We start from the raw sequence: 20,480 nt of genomic DNA on the forward strand, positions 1-20,480 counted from the left end.
TCGGAAGTCATTGCAGAACCTCCACGAGCCATCAGGTTTAGAAACTAAGACAATTGGACTAGACCAAGGGCTATAACTTTCTTCAATAACCCCTAGATCTAGCATTCGTCTAATTTCCAACTCCACTTCCGCTTTCTTTGCCTCCGGGAGCCTGTAAGGTCTCTCTCTGACAATCACTCCAGGGTCCGTAATGATGTCATGAACAATCAACGCAGTACGTCCTGGTATCTCGTCCACAACTTTAGGGACAGACAGGATCGCCCGTTCGAGATCTTGTCTTTGCTCAGGTGTCAAATCAGGACTAAAATTAAGATGTACACATGACGTGAAAAGCGAACTATGCTGTCCGGAGGAGGGATCAATGTCCCTGTCCTTCCACGGTTACAGCAGATTAATGTGATATACACGCTTCACTCAGTCAACGATTAGGTTGTTTAACCAAATAGTCCACGAGTCCTTTTCTTTCTTTATTTCATAGGGCCTTGCCAATGTGCTAACAATTTTGAATGGGAGGTTGGGACGAGCACCATTACACGATCACCCGGGACCGAACCCCCGAATGGTGGTGTTTCTATTATAATAACAAGACTGCGCTGCTTGTGCTTTTTCCAAATTGTCTTTTAGAATTGGTCTAATTTTCTCAAGTCTATCGTAATTGCGCGATATATTCAAGAATGTTTGAAGTAGGGAAGACCTCCTCTTCCCATCCTTCTTTTAACATATCCAAAAGCCCTCTGGGTAGTCTCCCATACAATAATTCAAAAGGAGAAAAACCTGTAGAGGCCTGCGGGACTTCCCAGTAAGCAAACAAAACAAGGGGAAGTAACTAATCCCAGTTTCTTCCATCCTCAGCAACTACCTTACGTAACATCTGTTTTAAGGTTTGATTAAAACGTTCTACCAGCCCGTCAGTTTGGGGATGATAGACTGACGTTTTCAGATGTTTTATACGGAGTAATTTAGCGATTTCCCTGAACGTCTCTGACGTGAAAGGAATCCCTTGGTCTGTTAAAACCTCTTTGGGGATCCCAACATGAGCGAATATCCCTACTAACTCCCGTGCGATGTTTTTAGTATTAGCTGAGCGCAATGGAACAGCTTCTGGAAAGCACAACTAATACCAGAATATATTTAAATCCTTTTAACGAGGGTTCCAAGGGTCCTACGAGATTGATTCTGACTCTTTCAAGTGGAATATCAATAAGGGGAAGGGGAACAAGAGGAGCTCGAGTCCTTCTTAGAATCTGGCGAAGTTGACACTCCGGACAAGAAGCGCAAAATCGCTGGACCTCTTCATTTATTCCCGGCCAATAAAATCTGAGTTTTATCCTCTCAAAAGTTTTTTCGGAGCCTAAATGGGCTCCTAGAAGGTGAGCATGTGCTAACTCGAACACTTTTCGCTGAAACGTGCGTGGGATTAACAACGATGCTCGCACTTCGCTCCCGTGATCTGCCACTCTATATAATAATTCAATTTTAATAACAAAGAACGGCGTCGGTGGCATGGGATCCAAAGTTTTATAACCCTCGGTGGATACTATAGCATTCCTGGCAAATTTTAAGGAATCATCGTTCCACTGTTCTCTTTTAAATGACGAAGGTGTTAAAAGGAATTGGGAAATTAAAGTTTGAATTGGGTCTTGCGTGACCTCAAGGGGAGGGGCTTCTGCCTCCACGTCCTCCACGTTAACTGTATTAGCTTTCTTCAGATTGGGTGCTAGTATCAGCCCGTGCTACTGTGGGACATGGCGTGGAGGCAGTCGGATCAATATTTTCCATTACTAAACCTACATGTTTCTTTGGTACAGTTAGGTTTTTGCCGCTGGTAATTTCACTCCAATCGCTACAAAGTATGACTGGAAACAGGGGATCCGGTAATACAGCCATAGCTTTGCTCGTCAGGATACTATTTACTGTCACTACACATCTGGCTGTCTTATAATACCAGATATCCCCATGAATACATTTAAGACTAGTTTTGATCTTAGTCCATTGTTGTGGTAAAACGAAACGGGCAGCAACAATAGAAATGTTGCTCCCAGAATCAAACATAGCCCTTACCTTTCTGCCATTTATAATAACTGCACCTGTATAAGGAAGAGACAAAGGGTTATTCACTGTGGCACAATACTTTTCTCCCTTCACCAACGAACAATCCATGGGCTCATATGTACAGATGTCCAATCTCCCCACACTTGAAACAGCAGGGGGGATTAGCTGGTCTGTCCCTTCTACGGACGGCAGGTTCGGGAGCTTGTCAGGGTGTCTCAGGAGCGAGAGAACCGTTCTGATCGCCCCAATTTTCAAGCCGCCCAATGACGCTCCGCGATCTTTATTAGAGTATCCATATCCTTGAAGGTATGCTTCCGGACCTGCTGGGCAATATGTTCAGGGAGGGCGTGCACAAAGGTCTCACACGCAAGTAGCTTGGCCATTTTATGGAAATCATTTATGTCAGGCCATAGCCAACGACAGACCTTTCCCCAGGCTTCGAAGCCCTGGGTTCTTAGTGGCCTCTCTGGGTCAAACTGCCACTCCCTCCATTCTCTTGCCTGCTGCCCCAGGGATGCGCGTAGCGTTGAATACTTCTGCTTTTAGAGCGTCATAATCAGCAGCCTGCTCCTCAGTTAAATCATAATAAGCCCTTTGCGCCGTACCTTTCAGGTAGGGAGCCAGTTGGTTCACCCACTCCGACCTCGGCCATGCGTTCCGCTTAGCGGTACGTTTGAAGATCAAAAAATAAGTTTCAGTGTCATCCGATTCCGTTAAAGTTGTCAGAGCAATGGGTGGTGACCAAGCGACCTCCGTCCGTATTCTTGCTGCAGCACGAGCCTCCGATTCTGCTAACTGGGTCCTCGTCTCTCCCATTTGAATTTTTAAAGTTTGTAGATCTCCCATTATGGTGGAGAGAACTGTATTTAGGTCCTGTTCCTCAAACATACTGGAACAAAGATCTTGCCGGCTACAATTGTGATCAAATAAACGTCACAAAGTACAAAATAAAGATTTGGGAACCGTCCCTGTATATTGTCGTCAGACAATAAGAAAATTAAATGATTCAAAGCCTTGGAGAGAGGAAAAAAAAAAAAAAAAGTACAATGAACTGTTTTCAAAATGGCGGTTATATAGGAAGCAAAACACATGTGACAGGAAACGGTTGGCAATGTGGTGATGTGGCAACAGGATCCGGAAGTGAGGTGTTTTTTGGGGGCCGGAAGTGACATCATCAGTGGTGGCGGAAGTGACGTTATCACAGCCATTTTGGAACCCGGAAGTTGCAGTATTATTTTCCTTCTTGTTTTCTGTTGATGAGAGAAAAGAGTTCAGGTAAGTACCACGTGACAACCCCTTATATTGCAATGTTTTACTCACCTTTAGGCTCTTTGACTGCCTCCTAATCACCCATGTGTGACAGTATGTATGTATGTCTGTCTGTCTGTCTGTCTGTCTGTATGTCTGTCCCGCGCTTCGCAGCAGAGAAGTAGTGTGTTAAAGAAGTTATGAAAAGGAAACATTTTAAAAATAACGTAACATGATTGTCAATGTAATAGTTTTGTTGCTGTCATCAAGGATTTGATTATCATTAATTCTTTCAATCAGGTTCATATTAGGAGGCTGTGTTGTGTTCAAGTTATATTCCGTGTTTGTCAACCATTGTAAAGATAACAGGTTTCATTCATCGAATGGTTCACTACCCAAATCAGTACTCGTGAATCTAAGATGTTGAACAGGCATTCCCGGTATTAAGTTGTGGATTTGCCTGCGAATATTTAGCAGTAGCGTGTCTATGAACGTAATTTAACCTTTCCCAGTCCTGCAAAGTCAGTTCATGTGAGCCACTCCGAGTACATGCATCGAAGCTTCTCAGCTGTGCTTGTGTTATCTCGTGCGATCTCGCAATGTCCACGGCTTTATTTAATGTTCGCTCAGACCCGGCACTTAAAAGTTGTATCTCGCGAATATCGTATTCGTCTTAGGCATGACAAACGCCAGCAGCAACGTGTCTATGAACCTAATTTAAAGTTAAGCTTTACACCTTGCTTTCCTAGTGATATGTGTACAAAGGCTTGTTCAGCGTCCGTGGGTTTCCGCAGTAGCTGCACTTATGAATATGCTAAGCACAGTCCTTCACCCACGAATATTTACCTTATATGGGCAGGCAGTCAATTACATGGGAGGTGTGATGATTCGGAACGCAACTCCGCCTCACACGGCGACCGAGCTGCAGGCTATGGCCGTATATGTGTATGTAAGTTGGATTCAGTTATGACCGTTACACGTAGAATTTTGAAATGAAACCTGCTTAACTTTTTTGTAAGTAAGCTGTAAGTAATGAGCCTTCCAAATTTCAGCCTTCTACCTACACGGGAAGTTGGAGAATTAGTGATGAGTCAGTCAGTCAGTCACTGAGGGCTTTGCCTTTTATTAGTATAGATATATAGAGAGATACATGCATTTTATTTATATATATCCATATATATATATATATATATATATATATATATATATATATATGTATGTATGAAATCCAACATCTATCTGTCTTCTTTTCATGAGAGAACAAAATTTGATCTTTTTTTTTTTTTTTTTTTTTTCTATAATTTGCTTGAACATTCTGGTTGATTTTGCAACTTTTCTCATCGCACGAAGTACCATAGTTCGCTTGTGGTACCGATTTATTTGTGCAAATCCAAGAGAGACGCAGCGCTCCGAGGGCAGGCGGAGCCCTCCTCACTCATGTGCCAGCCTCGAGGTGCACCTTACCTACGCTTAGCTAGCGAATGAGAGAACTATTTAACGGATTTAGATTGGGTTTTTTTCTATAATTTGCTTGAACATTCCGGTTCATTTTGCGACCTCTCTCATTGTGCTAAGTATCATAGTTCCCTTCCGGTCCCGATTTCTTCACACAAATCCGGGAGACGCACAGTGGGCTGAGGGGAGGGAGGCAAGGCCGCACCCTCCTCACTTACATTCCAGCCTCGGGGCGTTCCTTACCTCTGCTTAACTAGCGAATGAGAGAACTACTTAACGGATTTACTGTAGATTGTGTTTTTTATATTCTATAATTTGCTTGAAAAATCCGGTTGATTTTGCAACTTCTCACATCAGGCTAAGAATCATAGTTCGCTTGCAGGAGAGATTTATTTGCATAAATCCAAGACAGAGGCTGCGGGCCGAGGGGAGTGGGAAGTGTGACGTCAGGAAAGGCGCTCCTCACTGTCCTGTTTCACTTCTACACGGGTAGAGCTGCAGGGGATGGCTAGTACTTAATATAGGAGTGTTTTATTTGTGCTTGGCTAAGGATATGAGAGTATTTGTAGATTATATGATGTGTGGCATTGATTACTATGATATTTCACCTGGATCAAAATGAAAAAATAAAAACCCTGAAAGTCACCAGTTTAGTACACTAGTAGACTATACCATTTTAATTACAAAATGAGTGTTATATTCATTATAATATTATATTTTAATATAACTAAAAATAATGTGGGTAATACAAATACGAAACATTTTTGTTTTCATTATCAGTAGCAGTGTGTAAATATGTATAAACAGGTATTTGTAAAAAGAAAATGGAAGTACTTTACTACTGGTTTTTCTTTCCCCTCCTTTTTCTCTACAGCATGATGAAAAACCATATTGCCATGTTCCCTGCTATGGATATCTCTTTGGGCCGAAAGGTATTCACATTTTTTTTTTCTCCAAAAAACACTAGATTGCTTTTTTCACAGTAGTTTACAATTACAAAGACGTTATTTTTCACTCAAGTCAAACCATTCTGTACTGTTTCTGGATGAAAGCTTTAAACGTTTTGTACAGTACTGTATTTATGGAGTTTTTTTTTTTTTTGTCCTTTATTGTCCACAACAACAGTAATACTGATCTGTTAGACAGTTTCTTTAATTCAACCACGCATGCACTGCAGCGGTCCCAGACTGCATGTGACGAGAGTCGAGAGATGGCTGGTGCATTCAACAAGGAGAGACGGCACCACAAGTAGCTGCTGCAAAGTTAGGACAGTGGAGGATGGCTTTAAAGCTGTTAACGTTGGCCTGTCCAAAATGCAGGAAATGCCAGCATTGATAATGGATGGATAGTAAACAGAATGCTGGATGAGTTACTAAATGAACTGCTTCTAAATAAATGCCCCAATTATGTTATGCGGGTCTTAAGGAATGCCACCTATGGCAATGTGTACATGCAGGTCACGGAGAAGACATTTATTTTATACTTAACATTGACTTTAAATGAAATATTAAATGTTTATCTACACATTAAAATTAAACATGAGTAAATGAATGTTCTCAGTCCCTGCAAACTCAACTCAGTATTGATTACCAGTTGCTCCCAACAGCCAGCCTTCTTTTTATTGGGAATGTTACCTGCCTTGTCTGCACACAGTAGTCTGCTGCTGCCACCTATCTCTTTTTTTTCCCCGTGTGCTGTCTTTTAATGTTTTTCAGCAAAATGCAGGCAGTCCAGGGTAACAAAATAGTTTAAATGTAAAGAGTAGAGTGGTGATGCAGTATATGGAACCCCTTAAATCTTAGCCACACATATCCCTTCTTTAGGAGCCTTTTTAATTATAACTATAATAGATAAAAATGGGGTGGCGCAGTTGCAGTACTGCTGCTTCACAGTTAGGAGGCCCGGGTTCGATTCCCGGGTCCTCCCTGTGTGGAGTTTGCATGTTCTCCTCGTGTCTGCGTGGGTTTCCTCCCACAGTCCAACGACATGCAGGTTAGGTGGATTGGCGATTCTAAATTGTCCCAGTGTGTGTGCCATGTGGTGGGCTGGCGCCCTGCCCGGGGTTTGTTTCCTGCCTTGCACCCTGTGTTGGCTGGGATTGGCTCCGGCAGACCCCCATGACCCTGTAGTTAGGATATGGCGGGTTGGAGGATGGATGGATGGATAGATAAAGATGTACCAGATATATCCTGTTGTGAACTAATAATCATATTGTGAATTTTCTGTAGCATTATACTGCAGTGGAGAATCTGATGGATGTCACCAGTTTACCTTAACTCAATAGCAGAAAAATGCTCTTCAATATGACTGCCATTACATAGAAATAATTTATTATATTGTTTTTGTTTTTTAAGTTTATGGTTTAAGATGGCTAACTGCTTTTTACAGTTTTTTATGAATTTTGCCCAATAGGGAGTAAGTGATAATTATGACAAAAATGTTGTTATTTTTCTTCCTAAATGATTTTACAGTAGCGTATATGTGTGAGAAAATGGGTTCTGTTTGACTCAAAATCCTACTTGCATTGCTTGATGCTTTTCCATTTTATAGAGTTAGTCATTTAAATGTCCCCTTACTTCTTTCTTCTAATGTGATTTTTAGAATGACGTTGAGTTCTGCCAGCTCAAGACCTGCATTTAAAGTACTGCATTAGTGTTGGTTTCTTCTCTCGTGACCACACACAAGGAATGTTTTGTCTTTAGCACCGCTTCATTGCGTTTTAGTTAACATCCACCATACAATGTTAAGTAAAGGGCACACAATTCAAATGAAATAATGCATTCACATTCATTCTTTTCTGCTGCAGGTGTCAACATTGGAGAGGTTGGGTGTTATATTTATGATAACCACAATGAACAACTTCTTTTGTAATGGACACGATTGCCAAGGTATGTTACCAATGTTTCATTTTTCTATTGGATAATGATAATGTATCATTCTTCAAAATATATAATTTTAAAATCTCATGGAAAATGCAAGAATACACTAAGTTATTCATATTGTTTTTCTGGCTGTGCTGCTTTGCATCAGTAATACAGGCTAAATCTGGGTGCTGTAATGTGATTCAAATTAATGTATGTTAGGGGAGTGTGCTCAATGTTTGGAATTTAAATGGTTTTCCTCTTAAAACACAGGTATTTAAGAGGCCGATTGTTTGGCAGTTGGTTTCATGAAAGAAAGAAAATGTAAACCAAGTGCAGGTCCCATGTAACTAAATAGAAATATTTTGCTTTTGCATGCAGGAGCCCAAATGAAAAGTTCAGCTCTTAGAATGCTATATACCTGTTTATAGCTGAACTTGACTAAAGTTTCGTTAAACCAGTTTCTGTTTTTATTTGCCGCTGTATATAGTGCAATAGAGGATCAGCAATAAGGATCATAAATCTGATTCAGAAATATTTTACCTTGATTTTGTACTGGTGATGGATATATGAAATTGTACAGCATCCTAAACTGACTGTGAGATTCATTTAGAAAATTGGAAGTGACCATGAAGAGCCTGCACACTGCATTTCTAGTATTGCTGTTCAAAACTACCATTACCACCTTTTTCTTTCGGCTGCTCCCGTTAGGGGTCACCACAGCGGATCAACTTCTTCCATATCTTTCTGTCCTCTGCATCTTGTTCTGTTACACCCATCACCTACATGTCCTCTCTCACCACATCCATAAACCTTCTTTTAGGCCTTCCTCTTTTCCTCTTCCCTGGCAGCTCTATCCTTAGCATCCTTCTCCCAATATACTCAGCATCTCTCCTCTGCACATGTCCAAACCAATGCAATCTCGCCTCTCTGACTTTGACTCTCAACCATCCAACTTGAGCTGACCCTCTAATGTACTCATTTCTAATCCTGTCCATCCTCGTCACACCCAATGCCAATCTTAGCACCTTTAACTCTGCCACCTCCAGCTCTGTCTCCTGCTTTCTGGTCAGTGCCACCGTCTCCAATCCATATAACATAGCTGGTCTCACTACCGTCCTGTAGACCTTCCCTTTCACTCTTGCTGATACCCATCTGTCACAAATCACTCCTGACACTCTCTTCTCCACCCATTCCACCCTGTCTGCACTCTCTTTTTCACTTCTCTGCCACAATCTCCATTACTCTGTACCGTTGATCCCAAGTATTTAAACTCATCCACCTTCGCCAACTCTACTCCCTGCATCCTCACCATTCCACATGCCCTCCCTCCCTCTCATTAACACACATGTATTCCCTGTTGTTCCTACTGATCTTCATTCCTCTCCTTTCCAGAGCCTCTCCAGGGTCTCCTCAACCTGCTCCCTACTATCGCTACAGATCACAATGTCATCAGCAAACATCAAAGTCCACGAGGACTCCTGTCTAATCTCATCTGTCAACCTGTGCATCACCATTTCAAATAAGAAAGGACTCCGAGCCGATCCCTGATGTAATCCCACCTCTGTCACTCCTACCGCAGACCTCACCACGGTCACACTTCTCTCGTACATATCCTGTACAACTCTTACGTACTTGTCTGCCACTCCCGACTTCCTCATACAATACCACAACTCCTTTCGAGGCACCCTGTCATATGCTTTCTCCAGGTCCACAAAGACGCAATGCAACTCCTTCTGGCCTTCTCTAAACTTCTTCATCAACATCCTCAGAGCAAACATCACATCTGTGGTGCTCTTTCTACCATTAACTACCATTACCGTTGGCAGAAAAATGCTGAAATATTGAACAGTGCCTTTTGGTGTGACTGCTAGAGACTGTTTTCAATTTAACCATAAAGTGCAAATAAAAACTGTGCAGCTCGTGTGTTGTGTTTTTGGTGTATAAAAAAGTGACCCCTTTGTTTTTACACAGTAACCATTTTATTCCCTCCTGAAATTTTGGAATGAACACTCCATGCTAACTATTGTATGAAAGCTAATATATTTTTAAATTAATTTTTATAAATCTCAGAGTTGCAGTCCCACAGCTACACACATCATTATACATGGCACAGTTAATTCTAGTATCACAATGTTAAGTCACTTTGCTTTGTTTAATTTTCAGTGAAACATTTTTTTTCTTCGTTAGTCTGTCAGCAATTTCAAGAGTGGCTTAAAGCCTGGGCCTTGATTGCCTTGAGGTGGCTTTGACGAAATTCCTATCCGTGTCCCTGCCTCAGTGCCCTAGAGCTCAGGCTCAACATGCAGAAGCAGATTCCTGCTGTGTTTTACAAGAGCCATTTCAGCCAGTTGTCCAATAGCTGCTTATAACGCCCTCATTTCACACCAACCTGTCAAGAACCAACTTTCTCCACACTTGGAAAAGAACAGTTCCAGAATACAGATTTTTTTTTTTCCCGTTTTAAAGCAGCCTTGTACCACAATACAAAACAATACTGAAATATAAATTCACTTTGTACCTCAAAATAAACTGTTCAAAAAAATTAAAGAAACACTTTGAAAACGCATCAGATCTCAATGGGAAAAAAAATCCTGCTGGCTATCTCTACTGCTATGGACTGGTATGGTAATGTGTTAGGAACGAAAAGGATGGCACATCGTTTGATGGAAATGAAAATGATCAACCTACAGAGGGCTGAATTCAAAGAAATGAAAATGATGCGGCAGGCATGTCTATTTTTTCCCAAATTTCATTGCAGCAACTCCAAATCATACTCGGTAGTTTGTATGGCCCTCACGTGCTTGTATGCATGCCTGACAACATTGAGGTGCATGTTCGTAATGAAACGATGGACGGTGTTCTGTAGGATCTCCTCCCAGATCTGGACGAGGGCATCACTGAGATCCTGGACTGTCTGAGGTGCAGCCTGGTGGTGTCAGATGGATCGAAACATAATGTCACACCCAGAGGTGTTCTATTGGATTGAGGTCAGAAGAGTGAGCGTGGGAGCCAGACAATGGTATCAATTCCTTCATCCTCCAGGAACTGCCTGCATTCTCTTGTCACATGAGGCCGGGAATGTTTGTGCACCAGGAGGAACCCAGAACCCACTGCACCAGTATAGGGTCTGACAATGGGTCCAAGGATTTCATCCTGATACCTAATGCCAGTCAAGGTGCCGTTGGCTAGCCTGTAGAGGTCTGTGCGTACCTTCGTGGATATGCCTTCCCAGACCATCACTGACCCACCGCCAAACAGGTCATGCTGAACGATGTTACAGGCAGCATAACGTTCTCCATGACTTCCCCAGACCCTTTCACGTCTGTCACATGTGCTCAGGGGGAACCTGCTTTCATCTGTGAAAACCGCTGGGCGCTAGTGGTGGACCTGCCAATTCTGGTATTCTATGCCAAATGCCAGTTGAGCTCCACTGTGCCGGGCAGTGAGCACAGGGCCCACTAGAAGATGTCGGGCCCTCAGGCCCCCCTCATGAAGTCTGTTTCTGATTGTTTGGTCAGAGACATTCACACCAGTGCCCTGCTGGAGGTTATTTTGTAGGCTCTGGCAGTACTCGCCCTGTTCCTCCTTTCCCAAAGGAGCAGATACCGGTGGGTCTTGCTGATGGGTTAAGGGCCTTCTACGAGGGGCCCTGTCCATCTCTCTTAGAGTAACTGCCTGTCTCCTGGAATCTCCTCCATGCCCTTGAGACTGTGCAGGGAGACACAGCAAACCTTCTGGCAATGGCACGTATTGATGTGCCATCCTGGAGAAGTTGGACTATCTGTGCCAGCTCTGTAGGGTCCAGGTATTGCCTCATGCTACCAGTGGTGACACTGACCGTAGCCAAATGCAAAAGGAGTGACAAAACAGATGAGGAGGGAAAAATGTCAGTGGCCTCCACCTGTTAAACCATTCATTCCTGTTTTGGGGGTCGTCTCATTGTGGCCCCTCTAGTGCACCAAAGCAGCTGAAACTAATTAACAAGCCCCTTTGGTGCTTCACTGACCAGATCAATAAATCACAAGTTTCACTGACTTGATGCTATACTCGGATCAAAAAGTGTTCCTTTAATTTTTGTGAGCAGTATATTTTCTCTCAGTCTAAAATGAAAATGTTATGTTAGTTTCTTAAATGTAATGCCATTTCCAAAGTGTTAACTTGACGCCTGGAACATAATGGGGGAAAAAAGTAAAAGAATGTTGCTGGGTAACATGACTTGTTCTGTTTGAGAGTTAAAATTGTTACATATTAATTTAATGCACTAATTTGTGTGTTTATATTGTAAACATTCTTCATCCCAGAATGTTGAGTCTACTTTCAACTTTCCGTCTAGATCAAATTAATTTATAGATTGTTAGATATGAGGGACTTATTATGAATGAAAAAAATTCTCACTAAATATCATAAATCATTTTTGTGTGCTTATTTACTATTTATTCTATTCCTGGACCCAATTACAAGTCGGCAGAATGAGTGTGGCAGCATAGGATCAACAGTAGGAACTAAACCCGGACAGGGCAACACTATGGAGAACTCTCCCTCACTCATTCATCCAGGCCCATTTTATCTGTGTGGAGGTGTTTTTTCCCTGGGAATTTTTATTTTAGATTTTTGGAAGAATGATCACACTTTACATAGACAGTGAGATTCACACTTCCTATTATGGCACTGTTTAATATTATAAAGTTCATGCTAACCATTTTGTTAAATTCCTTGCACCTGTGAAGGTGATGGTGATAATAGCAGGCCTAAATCGGATTTCCTTTTCTCTAGCAACAACAGGAGGCCCTGGAGGATTCCTGGGCCAATTGTAATGTTATATATCCAGCATGTCCTCCAGAACCTGCATGCAGTGGGCTTCTGCACAGCACATTTTCAGCAGAACATGTCTAGCATACGTCCTTACCATTATACCTATCACCACAACTAAGAAGAGTCATGGCAGCTCAGTAGTTAATTTTACTAACTCCCACCATGTGGAGACCTCACTCCACTCCTACAGCACTTTCCATTAAGACATTCCAGGAAATGTGGCTATTAGCCGTATCTAAATAAACAAAACTGTAAGGGGTGATGGGAGTTTGAGAATTTTGCATATTCATGCTAGAACAAAAATGTGGCTTAATGTTTAACAACTTGGATGGTGTCTGCATTGTACTGCTTCTTTGATCATAAGCACGACTGATGGATGAATGATGGGCCGGGGGCTAAGGAGTGTAATTTCTCTAGTAAACTGAACACATCCTTCAGGTTCTGCTTTAATAAAAAAATCATCGCCCTAGTGTGCCCACAAAATATTTTCTCTCCGTCCATCTTTCAGTATTTTAAGGTGTATTATGCCCTGTCTGTACAAATGAATGCGAGTACATTTGGTTTATGAGTTCCTTATGTATGGTATGCTTAATCTATTTATGAATGGTCTCCTCCTTTATTGAAGCTGCGTGTTTGTCCCTCCTAAAATTATTCTAAGCTGCCTGCTGCCAACCAAACCAATCTGAATTGTCAAATGGTTTGCCATAACATCTTTGAGGCCATTAAGGTAGGCATTTTCCACAATGACCTCTTTCTTCATTAATGACTGTTACCTATTTCTTATCTAGCTTAGCCAACTTAGCCAAGTCTGAAAACCATGAAGTGTGCCATGAATGCCTTAGTCTTTGCCCTGTCAACTGTTCTTGCCACTGACTTTTATAACCATGTCCTAGGATTACTTTTGTGATAGACATCAACAATCTTGGTAGTTACATAGACATCAAAAATATTGGTAGCTGCATCAGTTAGTCAAGGCAGTAGGCGTTTTTGAAAAAGGGAGTTTAACATGCTTGGTGTGTTTGTGTGTGTTGGGAATGCCAATGGAAATGCCTTCAAGTGAGCCAATGTGTCTACCCTATTCTGCCTGTCCAGTTCATTTCACCAGCAAGTGGAAATGCACTCCATCTCTGGCCCTCTTGTCACTCGATTATCCTGAATATGTGGCATGGTGTCTGATGACACGACCAGGGTACTCTGGCAACAGCTATAAACAACATCCATAGGATCGGTCCATGACTAATACAGAAGATCAGTAATTTTAGGGTCTTGGCACAATGATGCCACTCTCCATCTAGGACTAGAAAGTACTGCTCTTTTAAGCAAAAAAATCAGTGTGGCACCTAAGCTGATTGAAGTTGACAAATGTGAACAATATTCTTTAAAAGCTTCGTCGTCTTTACCTCCAGTGAAGTCTCTTTCCATGTTTTCAAAACCAAGGTCATCCGACTCTGTCCTCCTTTTGCCTGTCACTTTTATTTCCCTGCTCTTGGCTCTCACTTTTTACCCTTGTGGGTGGTGAGCTCTTATGGCAGCTCTAGTGAGGAGTCCTAGGATCACTGTTGTGGAGGAGTTTCGCTTTTTTATTGTAAGAGCTTATATGGAGGAAAATATTTTATTTGCATAGGTTCTCACCTCCTGCCCATTTTTGTGAGGTTAATCCGCCTGGATTATGGGAATTCTGAAAAACAGTTTCAAGGATCTCGATAGTGTGCTAGGAAAGTTCACCATATTAAGGCTTATAACCATTGCCTTTTTATAAAACTGTAGTGGTCCGGTGCCGCTAAGATTCACACCGTCAATAGGACTGTGATTTATTTATTTTTTCAGTGGGGACACCCAGGAATCCCCCTGGCCTTGGCCTGATCTGCACACACTCAGAGACAGAGACACGAATCAAATAAATGAATGAACAATATATTAAATGGAAAACCCAATACAAACAACAACAATCAGACAGACCTTCTGTTTCCCCTGTGGCGATACTATTTTAACATAACAATGAACCACAACAATAAATACTCACGACAGTGTCCTTATAAATTAGTTTTGGTGTGAAGATGACAATCCCGGGAACAGCTTCCGTAACAAGGAAAGTAAACTGCCCTACCGGGTAGTCCTGAGCGGTGAGGTGTGAGAGTTGTCCAGGAGCGATCATTTTGAAGACTCGCAACGACTAATTCACCATTATAGACACGACAGTCAGGCACGAGACAGTCCATTTTCCTAATGGGAAACGAACCAGGGCACAATTGACTTTTCAGTAGACACGTCAGACAGGTTACACAAAAACACAGATCTCCCGTTGCTCCGCCGGAACCCCTTTTCAACCTCCCCGCTGGCCTTTCTCATCCCCAGCAGCCCCTGATCCCACTTGCCGTCATCCAATGAGGGCGATCCCCTTTGGGCTGCTGGGAAATGGAATTCTTCCCATGGTAGCACTGCTAAAAAACAAAACATAGCGGGAAGAATGATGGGATACTGCCAGTAAACAAAGTACAAGTCTTCATTGATTTATAAAGCCAAACTGCTTGTTCAGTCTTTTTTTTTTTAAATGTACTTATTACAGTTGCTATCAAAGTTATTCACCTTTAGGATGTTTTCACATTTTACTCTTTCTCTTACTTATTACTGAATCAGAGCGGATTCAATTTCGGCGTTTTTGACACCAATCAGCAGAAAAGACTTTTTAATATCAAGCAGATCTCCGCAAAGTGACCTACATTGATTACAAATATAAAATGCAAAATAGTTGATCGCATAACAATTCACTTTTTTTATTGTGACACACCTAAATTTTTATTGGTGCAGCCAATTTGTTTTAGAAGTCAAATCATTAGTTCAGTGGAGGTCACTGATCTGGGGTTTCGGTTGACCGTAGTATAAATGCACCTTATCTGGAAGGTCCCACTTGTGGCAAGTCAATGTGGTGGTCTAATCTACACAATGAAGTCAAAAGAACATTCCAAGTATCTTTGTAAAAAAGGTGATTGAGAAGCACAAATCAGGGGATGGAGACAAGAAAGTATCCAAGTTACTGAATATCCCTTAGAGTCCAGTTAAATCAGTCATTAAGAAACTCAGAGTATGACAAAGCTGTAAGTCTGCTAGAGCAGGGCTGTCCACAAAAACTGAGTGACCATGCAAGAAAACAACCAGTGAGAGAGGCCACCAAAAGACCTCTGAGAACTTTGAAGGCCAAAATGGGAGAGTCTGTGCAGACAAGAACGGTTCCCCTGATAAGTAACAAATGATTATGATACCTTGGGTGGACTGAAGTCTGCTGGAAAAGTATTTTATGGTCTGATGAGAATAAAATTGAGCTTTTTGACCATCACACTAACTGACGTGCAAGAAAACTTGATGAGAGAACATGCATATATTTACAGCAATTGACTCATCCACACACAACAATTGGGGAAATTGGGAAATGTAACCAAACCAGCTAAGTAACAACTCATAAACATAATTCATATCACCACGCTATATAATGTACATTGACATAACAAACATGTTTAACCTCAAAAGTGATGAATGTGATGTACAGACTCTATTGTAGTTGCCTTTTAAGAAGACCAATGCAGAGTATCTGGACTGAAGAACTTACTTGGGTTGTCCTCTTTTTATACTGGCTACGTGCTGACACTTCTCAGGATTAGAATCCAATGCAATCACTTGTCAATAATTGCATTAAGTAAAAACACAGATGTTATTCACTCCCTGCATACAGAAAGCTATGAATCTTGGGTGATACCTGAAGACTTTGCACATGGTCAAATGCAAAGGGAACAAGCTTTTAGGGACCCATGATGATGACTGACTTGTGAGTTGATTTAGGCTTCTCAGAGCCATTCTGTGTGCTGAGTTGGCCCTGGAATTAGAAAGACAGACTGCATAAAATCAGGTTTTACCCGTTCATATTCAGATTTTAACAACGATTGGCGTTCTGGTAACAGGTGCTTACCATAGAGAACTGGCCGCCAAGTCAGGAATATCTTGGCCAAGCTTCTTCTCCATCCTGCACATAAACTGACTAACAAAACCCTACATTCCATTTCTGTTTGGTGTAGCTGTATAGGCCAACAGAAAAAGCTGATCTCCAGCAGTACCCGGTTATTCTAACATAATCAGTGCACTCGCATTGCAATAAGGGCACCTAGTGAGAATGAAACTGCTTTTGTTAACTGTAAGCGGTTACATTCCGTTAATCTGTAATTGAGATGAGACTGACAAATGTCATGGCTTGGTGGCCAAGGTCAACCCATGATTTATTTATTTTGAGGCAAAGCAGCATTGACAGGCAAGTTACTGGTAGTTCTGTATTTGATGGCTGGTTTTTTGGAAAGATAACTGACTAAACTCTGTTTTTCATATGGCCTATACTATTTATTGTAACAGGAATAGTATCATTGCATTTGTCAGATGATAGTGGCTACCCGCTAAAACACTGGCTCTTTACGCCTTTCCAATTGCTTCACATGCTCGTTCGTACTTAGTTGCGGATCAAACCGTAGGACTCCTCAGATGCAGATGGCAGTGTCTAGATGAGTCTGGTGGAAGGCTGCTCTACCAGCCAACAAATGTCTGCAGCACCCTGATTGCATGTGATGTGCTACATAATATGGACCGCATAATAATCTTACACCCCCAGACCTCATTGATATGGAGCCAGATGACCCCAGTCCGTACCCATATGCTGAGGTGACTACCCTTCCTGCTGTGAGCCAGTGCGAGGATGTGATGCATCGTTTGAAAAGAGCAAATAGGTGCACAGGAATATTTTCTAATAAGATCTTTTAATGACTCGCTTATTTCTATTCGTACCCCCAACCAACTTCCCCAATATCCCAGCTCACTTCTTGAATGGGTATGAGTGTGTCTGTTTGTGTTGTGGAATTCCTCCTCCTCCAGACCACGAGGGACAAACGCCCTGTTGTGGGGACCATGGGAACAGAGGTTAGAAGCTCAACCCTATAGGGGCCTGTTGTCACGGCCAGGGGGCGCCCGAATGCCTGAGGAGCCCTAGCCCTCAGCACTTCCGCCACACCCGGAAGTGCTGGGGGGAAGAAGACTAGGGACATCCGGAGTGCTTCCGGGTGCACAGCTGGCACTTCCGCCACACCTGGGAGGGCCGACGGAAGGTTATCGGGAGGCACCTGGAGCTCGTCTGGGCGAGCATAAAAGGTGCCGCCTCCCGTTCATTCGGGGGATGGAGTCGGAAGTGTAGAAGGACAAGCTTGAAGGAGAGGAGTGGAGGCGGTGAAAAAGGCATTCGGTTGAGAGGCTTGGACTTTGGGGGTGTTTTGGGTTGTGTGCTGTGTGTTTCCACTGAAAAAGTATAATAAACGTGTGTTGGGTTTTGTACCTATGGTGTCTTCCTGTCTGTGACCGGGCTGCTTCCCACAGTGTCTGCAGCACTGTATCTGTGAGAACTTGGCCACTGCTGGACGCGCTCATGACACCTTGAGAAGGTGTTTGATCCGAGAATCCACTAGGACCAGTTACACTGTGGCTCTTTCACTAGCACCCGTGACCATCTCTTAGTGTGACATTCATGATAAAGGTTGTCATTAAAAATCTGTCAACAGTATATATTGCAGTAGTGCGGTTATATCACTCAAAGGCATATGCTAAGTGTTTTACCAGATTCCTCTGCAGCTGTCACATCTGATAGGATGCTGCTGTGACAGTAGGGGGCAGTAGTGCACCCTTGAACCCTCAGGTACAACTCCAGACACCAGGTAAAAGTCCAGAACCTTTTTATTTTGTTCTTCCGTGCACCAAGCACCCTCCACACTACTCATACAATAAACTCTATCAATAAACACTCCTCCTCGCCCAGACACTTAGCCACCCTTCCTCCCAGTTCAGCTCGGTGTCTGGACTGAGGCACCGTCCTTTTATAGCCCCTGACCCGGAGGTATTCCTGTCCCGACAGTCCATAGTTCCTTACTCCTTCCGGGTCAGGGCAATCAGTCCTTTTCTTTAACCCGGGAGCACGTCGTTCCTTCCTGTCATGTGACCCTGACGTACTCCCGGGTCATAGGGCATAAAAGAACCCATAAGCCCCCCTACAGCGACTCCTGGTGGCCCCCAAGGTATCCAGCAGGGTTGTGTTAAACACTACAAAGTCCATAAGGCCCTGCTGGACCTCGGGGCATGGTCCTGCTGTCGGGAGAGCTCCTCCTGGCGGCCTGGGGGTGTGAACCGGCATGGGAAGCCGGCAATCCTCCACACTGCATAATAAGGCATATCTGATTAGAGATATCATTTGTAGATTGAAATCTGAGAATGTAGATATTTGCTTTTTCCCCCCTCCTGTTGCACTCACACTCTCCCAGTGATGAACGATTCATTTCGCTGCTTTTACCTTGAGGCCAGACATTTTTTTTTTTAAATAATATTAAATATGGTCGGCTGCTTGTTGGTGAAATTTACGTTTAGGCCACCCAATAAGGGTTCTGTTGTGCCTCTGCTAAATCTGTCTCACAGTCTTCAAAGTTTTTCTTTTTGCCAATCTTCTGTGTTCCCACTGTCTTGCCTCGCATGTAAATCTGTTCATTTTATATTATAGCCTGTAGGCCTCGAAACCTTTGACACAACAAATAGTTTTATTTCATACCAGTAACGGCGGACTGCACGTTAACGAGCAGTGAATACACATTCCTAGTTTAAATCCTCATTCTCTGTACGTTTAGCGTTCATTTGCTCAGAGGTTGATGCGCTTGCTCCTTCCTGAGCAGATCTTCTTTTCTCCACCTTAGCGGCCCGCTTCTTCTCTTCTTCCGTCGGCATCTTTTCACGTTAAAACTGATTAAGTCAGTGTTTGTGTTGCAATCAATTAGTACGTTTTTCTTAATTTTTCACTTAAGCTGGCACTTAAATGTTCAATCTGCCTCCAGCATGATTTACAGTAAGATATGAAGAGGTAGGGCAAGTGACGGCGAAGGTGATAGGGAATGAGAACGGCGCCTGTATGCATGTGCCGCATGGCCACCCTGCTGGCTGCTGCCGAGAGTTGATTCTACAATAAAATAAAATAAAAAGAGCAATAAAAATCATCACCACGAAAGCGGACAGTAGAGGTCACGTAGTATATGTGTACCAAATGTCAGGTCAATAGTTCAAACGGTTTGTGAGCTACAGGTGATTTAAGCTCATGGACAGACAAACGGACAGCCATGGTAGCGTATAATATGAGAGGATATACCTTGGACAGGTTTCTCTTTTTCACCACAGTCCACAATTATAAGACAAGTCTCCTTCCGTCCACTCCTCCGAGGGGAGCTTAGTTCAGCTCCTCTCCCAACTCTGACTCCCCAAGTCTATGGACATGGGCCCTTTTACCCGGGAGTACCTCTGGCATCATGGAAGAAGCACTCTCTTGTCAAGTGGGAGCCCCTAAAAGTAGGGACAGTGCTACTATGCAGCTCCCCCTGTTGGCACCCTCGGAGCCCAGCAGTACTACTCCATGGGACTGCAATTCCCAGCATGTCTTGTAGGCACATGAATGGGTATACTGGCCCAGGGGTGCAGCCACCCAGCGTGTCAGGGGAGCACACAGTCCATCCATCCATTATGCTAGCCCCCTGCCAAGTGAGGGTATGGGAGTTTATCCTGGCCAGGAAGTCAGCCCACCCCTGCCATCTGTCACAATATGTATGAGGTTGACTAGCATGGCCCATATTTGGATGTTTCAGGGGGGCAACAGGGCAAGTCTCAAGGCACGTACTGTATATGTGCACACATCTACAAGATGATTGGGATTTATGAAGGGTAAATCATGTACAGAGATGTGTACATCAGGTTTTATAAATCATATTTTTGGTGTATGCATTTTCCTTTTTTAACGTACACCAGTGTCAAGTAAAACAGATTAAATGCAATTAAAAATATGAAAACTTCCAAGGGCTTTATACTTGTTGAAGACACGCTATGTACTGTAATATTACTAAGTATTGGTGTAATAGAGGGTATGAATACTTGTTTCTCGTTTAAAAGTTAATTCTTTCATGGTGCAAGACCAGTAACAAGCATTAGTAAATGTATTGG

The 20,480-nt window shown here is 42.8% G+C and overlaps 1 protein-coding gene across 2 annotated transcripts in view; it reads left to right on the top strand.

Moving 5' to 3' along the window:
• The window catches only part of crip3 (cysteine-rich protein 3), a 127,750-nt gene that overhangs the window by 105,757 nt on the left and 1,513 nt on the right, over positions 1 to 20,480 (top strand). The window contains exons 7-8 of one of the 2 annotated variants that reach the window (XM_039738331.1): positions 5,630 to 5,687; positions 7,562 to 7,643. In XM_039738331.1, coding sequence (XP_039594265.1) covers positions 5,630 to 5,687; positions 7,562 to 7,626 — 123 coding nt within the window. In that variant the 3' untranslated portion in view covers positions 7,627 to 7,643. The remainder of the gene's footprint in view (positions 1 to 5,629; positions 5,688 to 7,561; positions 7,644 to 20,480) is intronic. The other variant, XM_039738330.1, reaches the window with a different exon arrangement.

The sequence above is a fragment of the Polypterus senegalus genome, chromosome 16 (assembly GCF_016835505.1).
Source record: "Polypterus senegalus isolate Bchr_013 chromosome 16, ASM1683550v1, whole genome shotgun sequence".
Lineage (NCBI taxonomy): Eukaryota > Metazoa > Chordata > Cladistia > Polypteriformes > Polypteridae > Polypterus > Polypterus senegalus.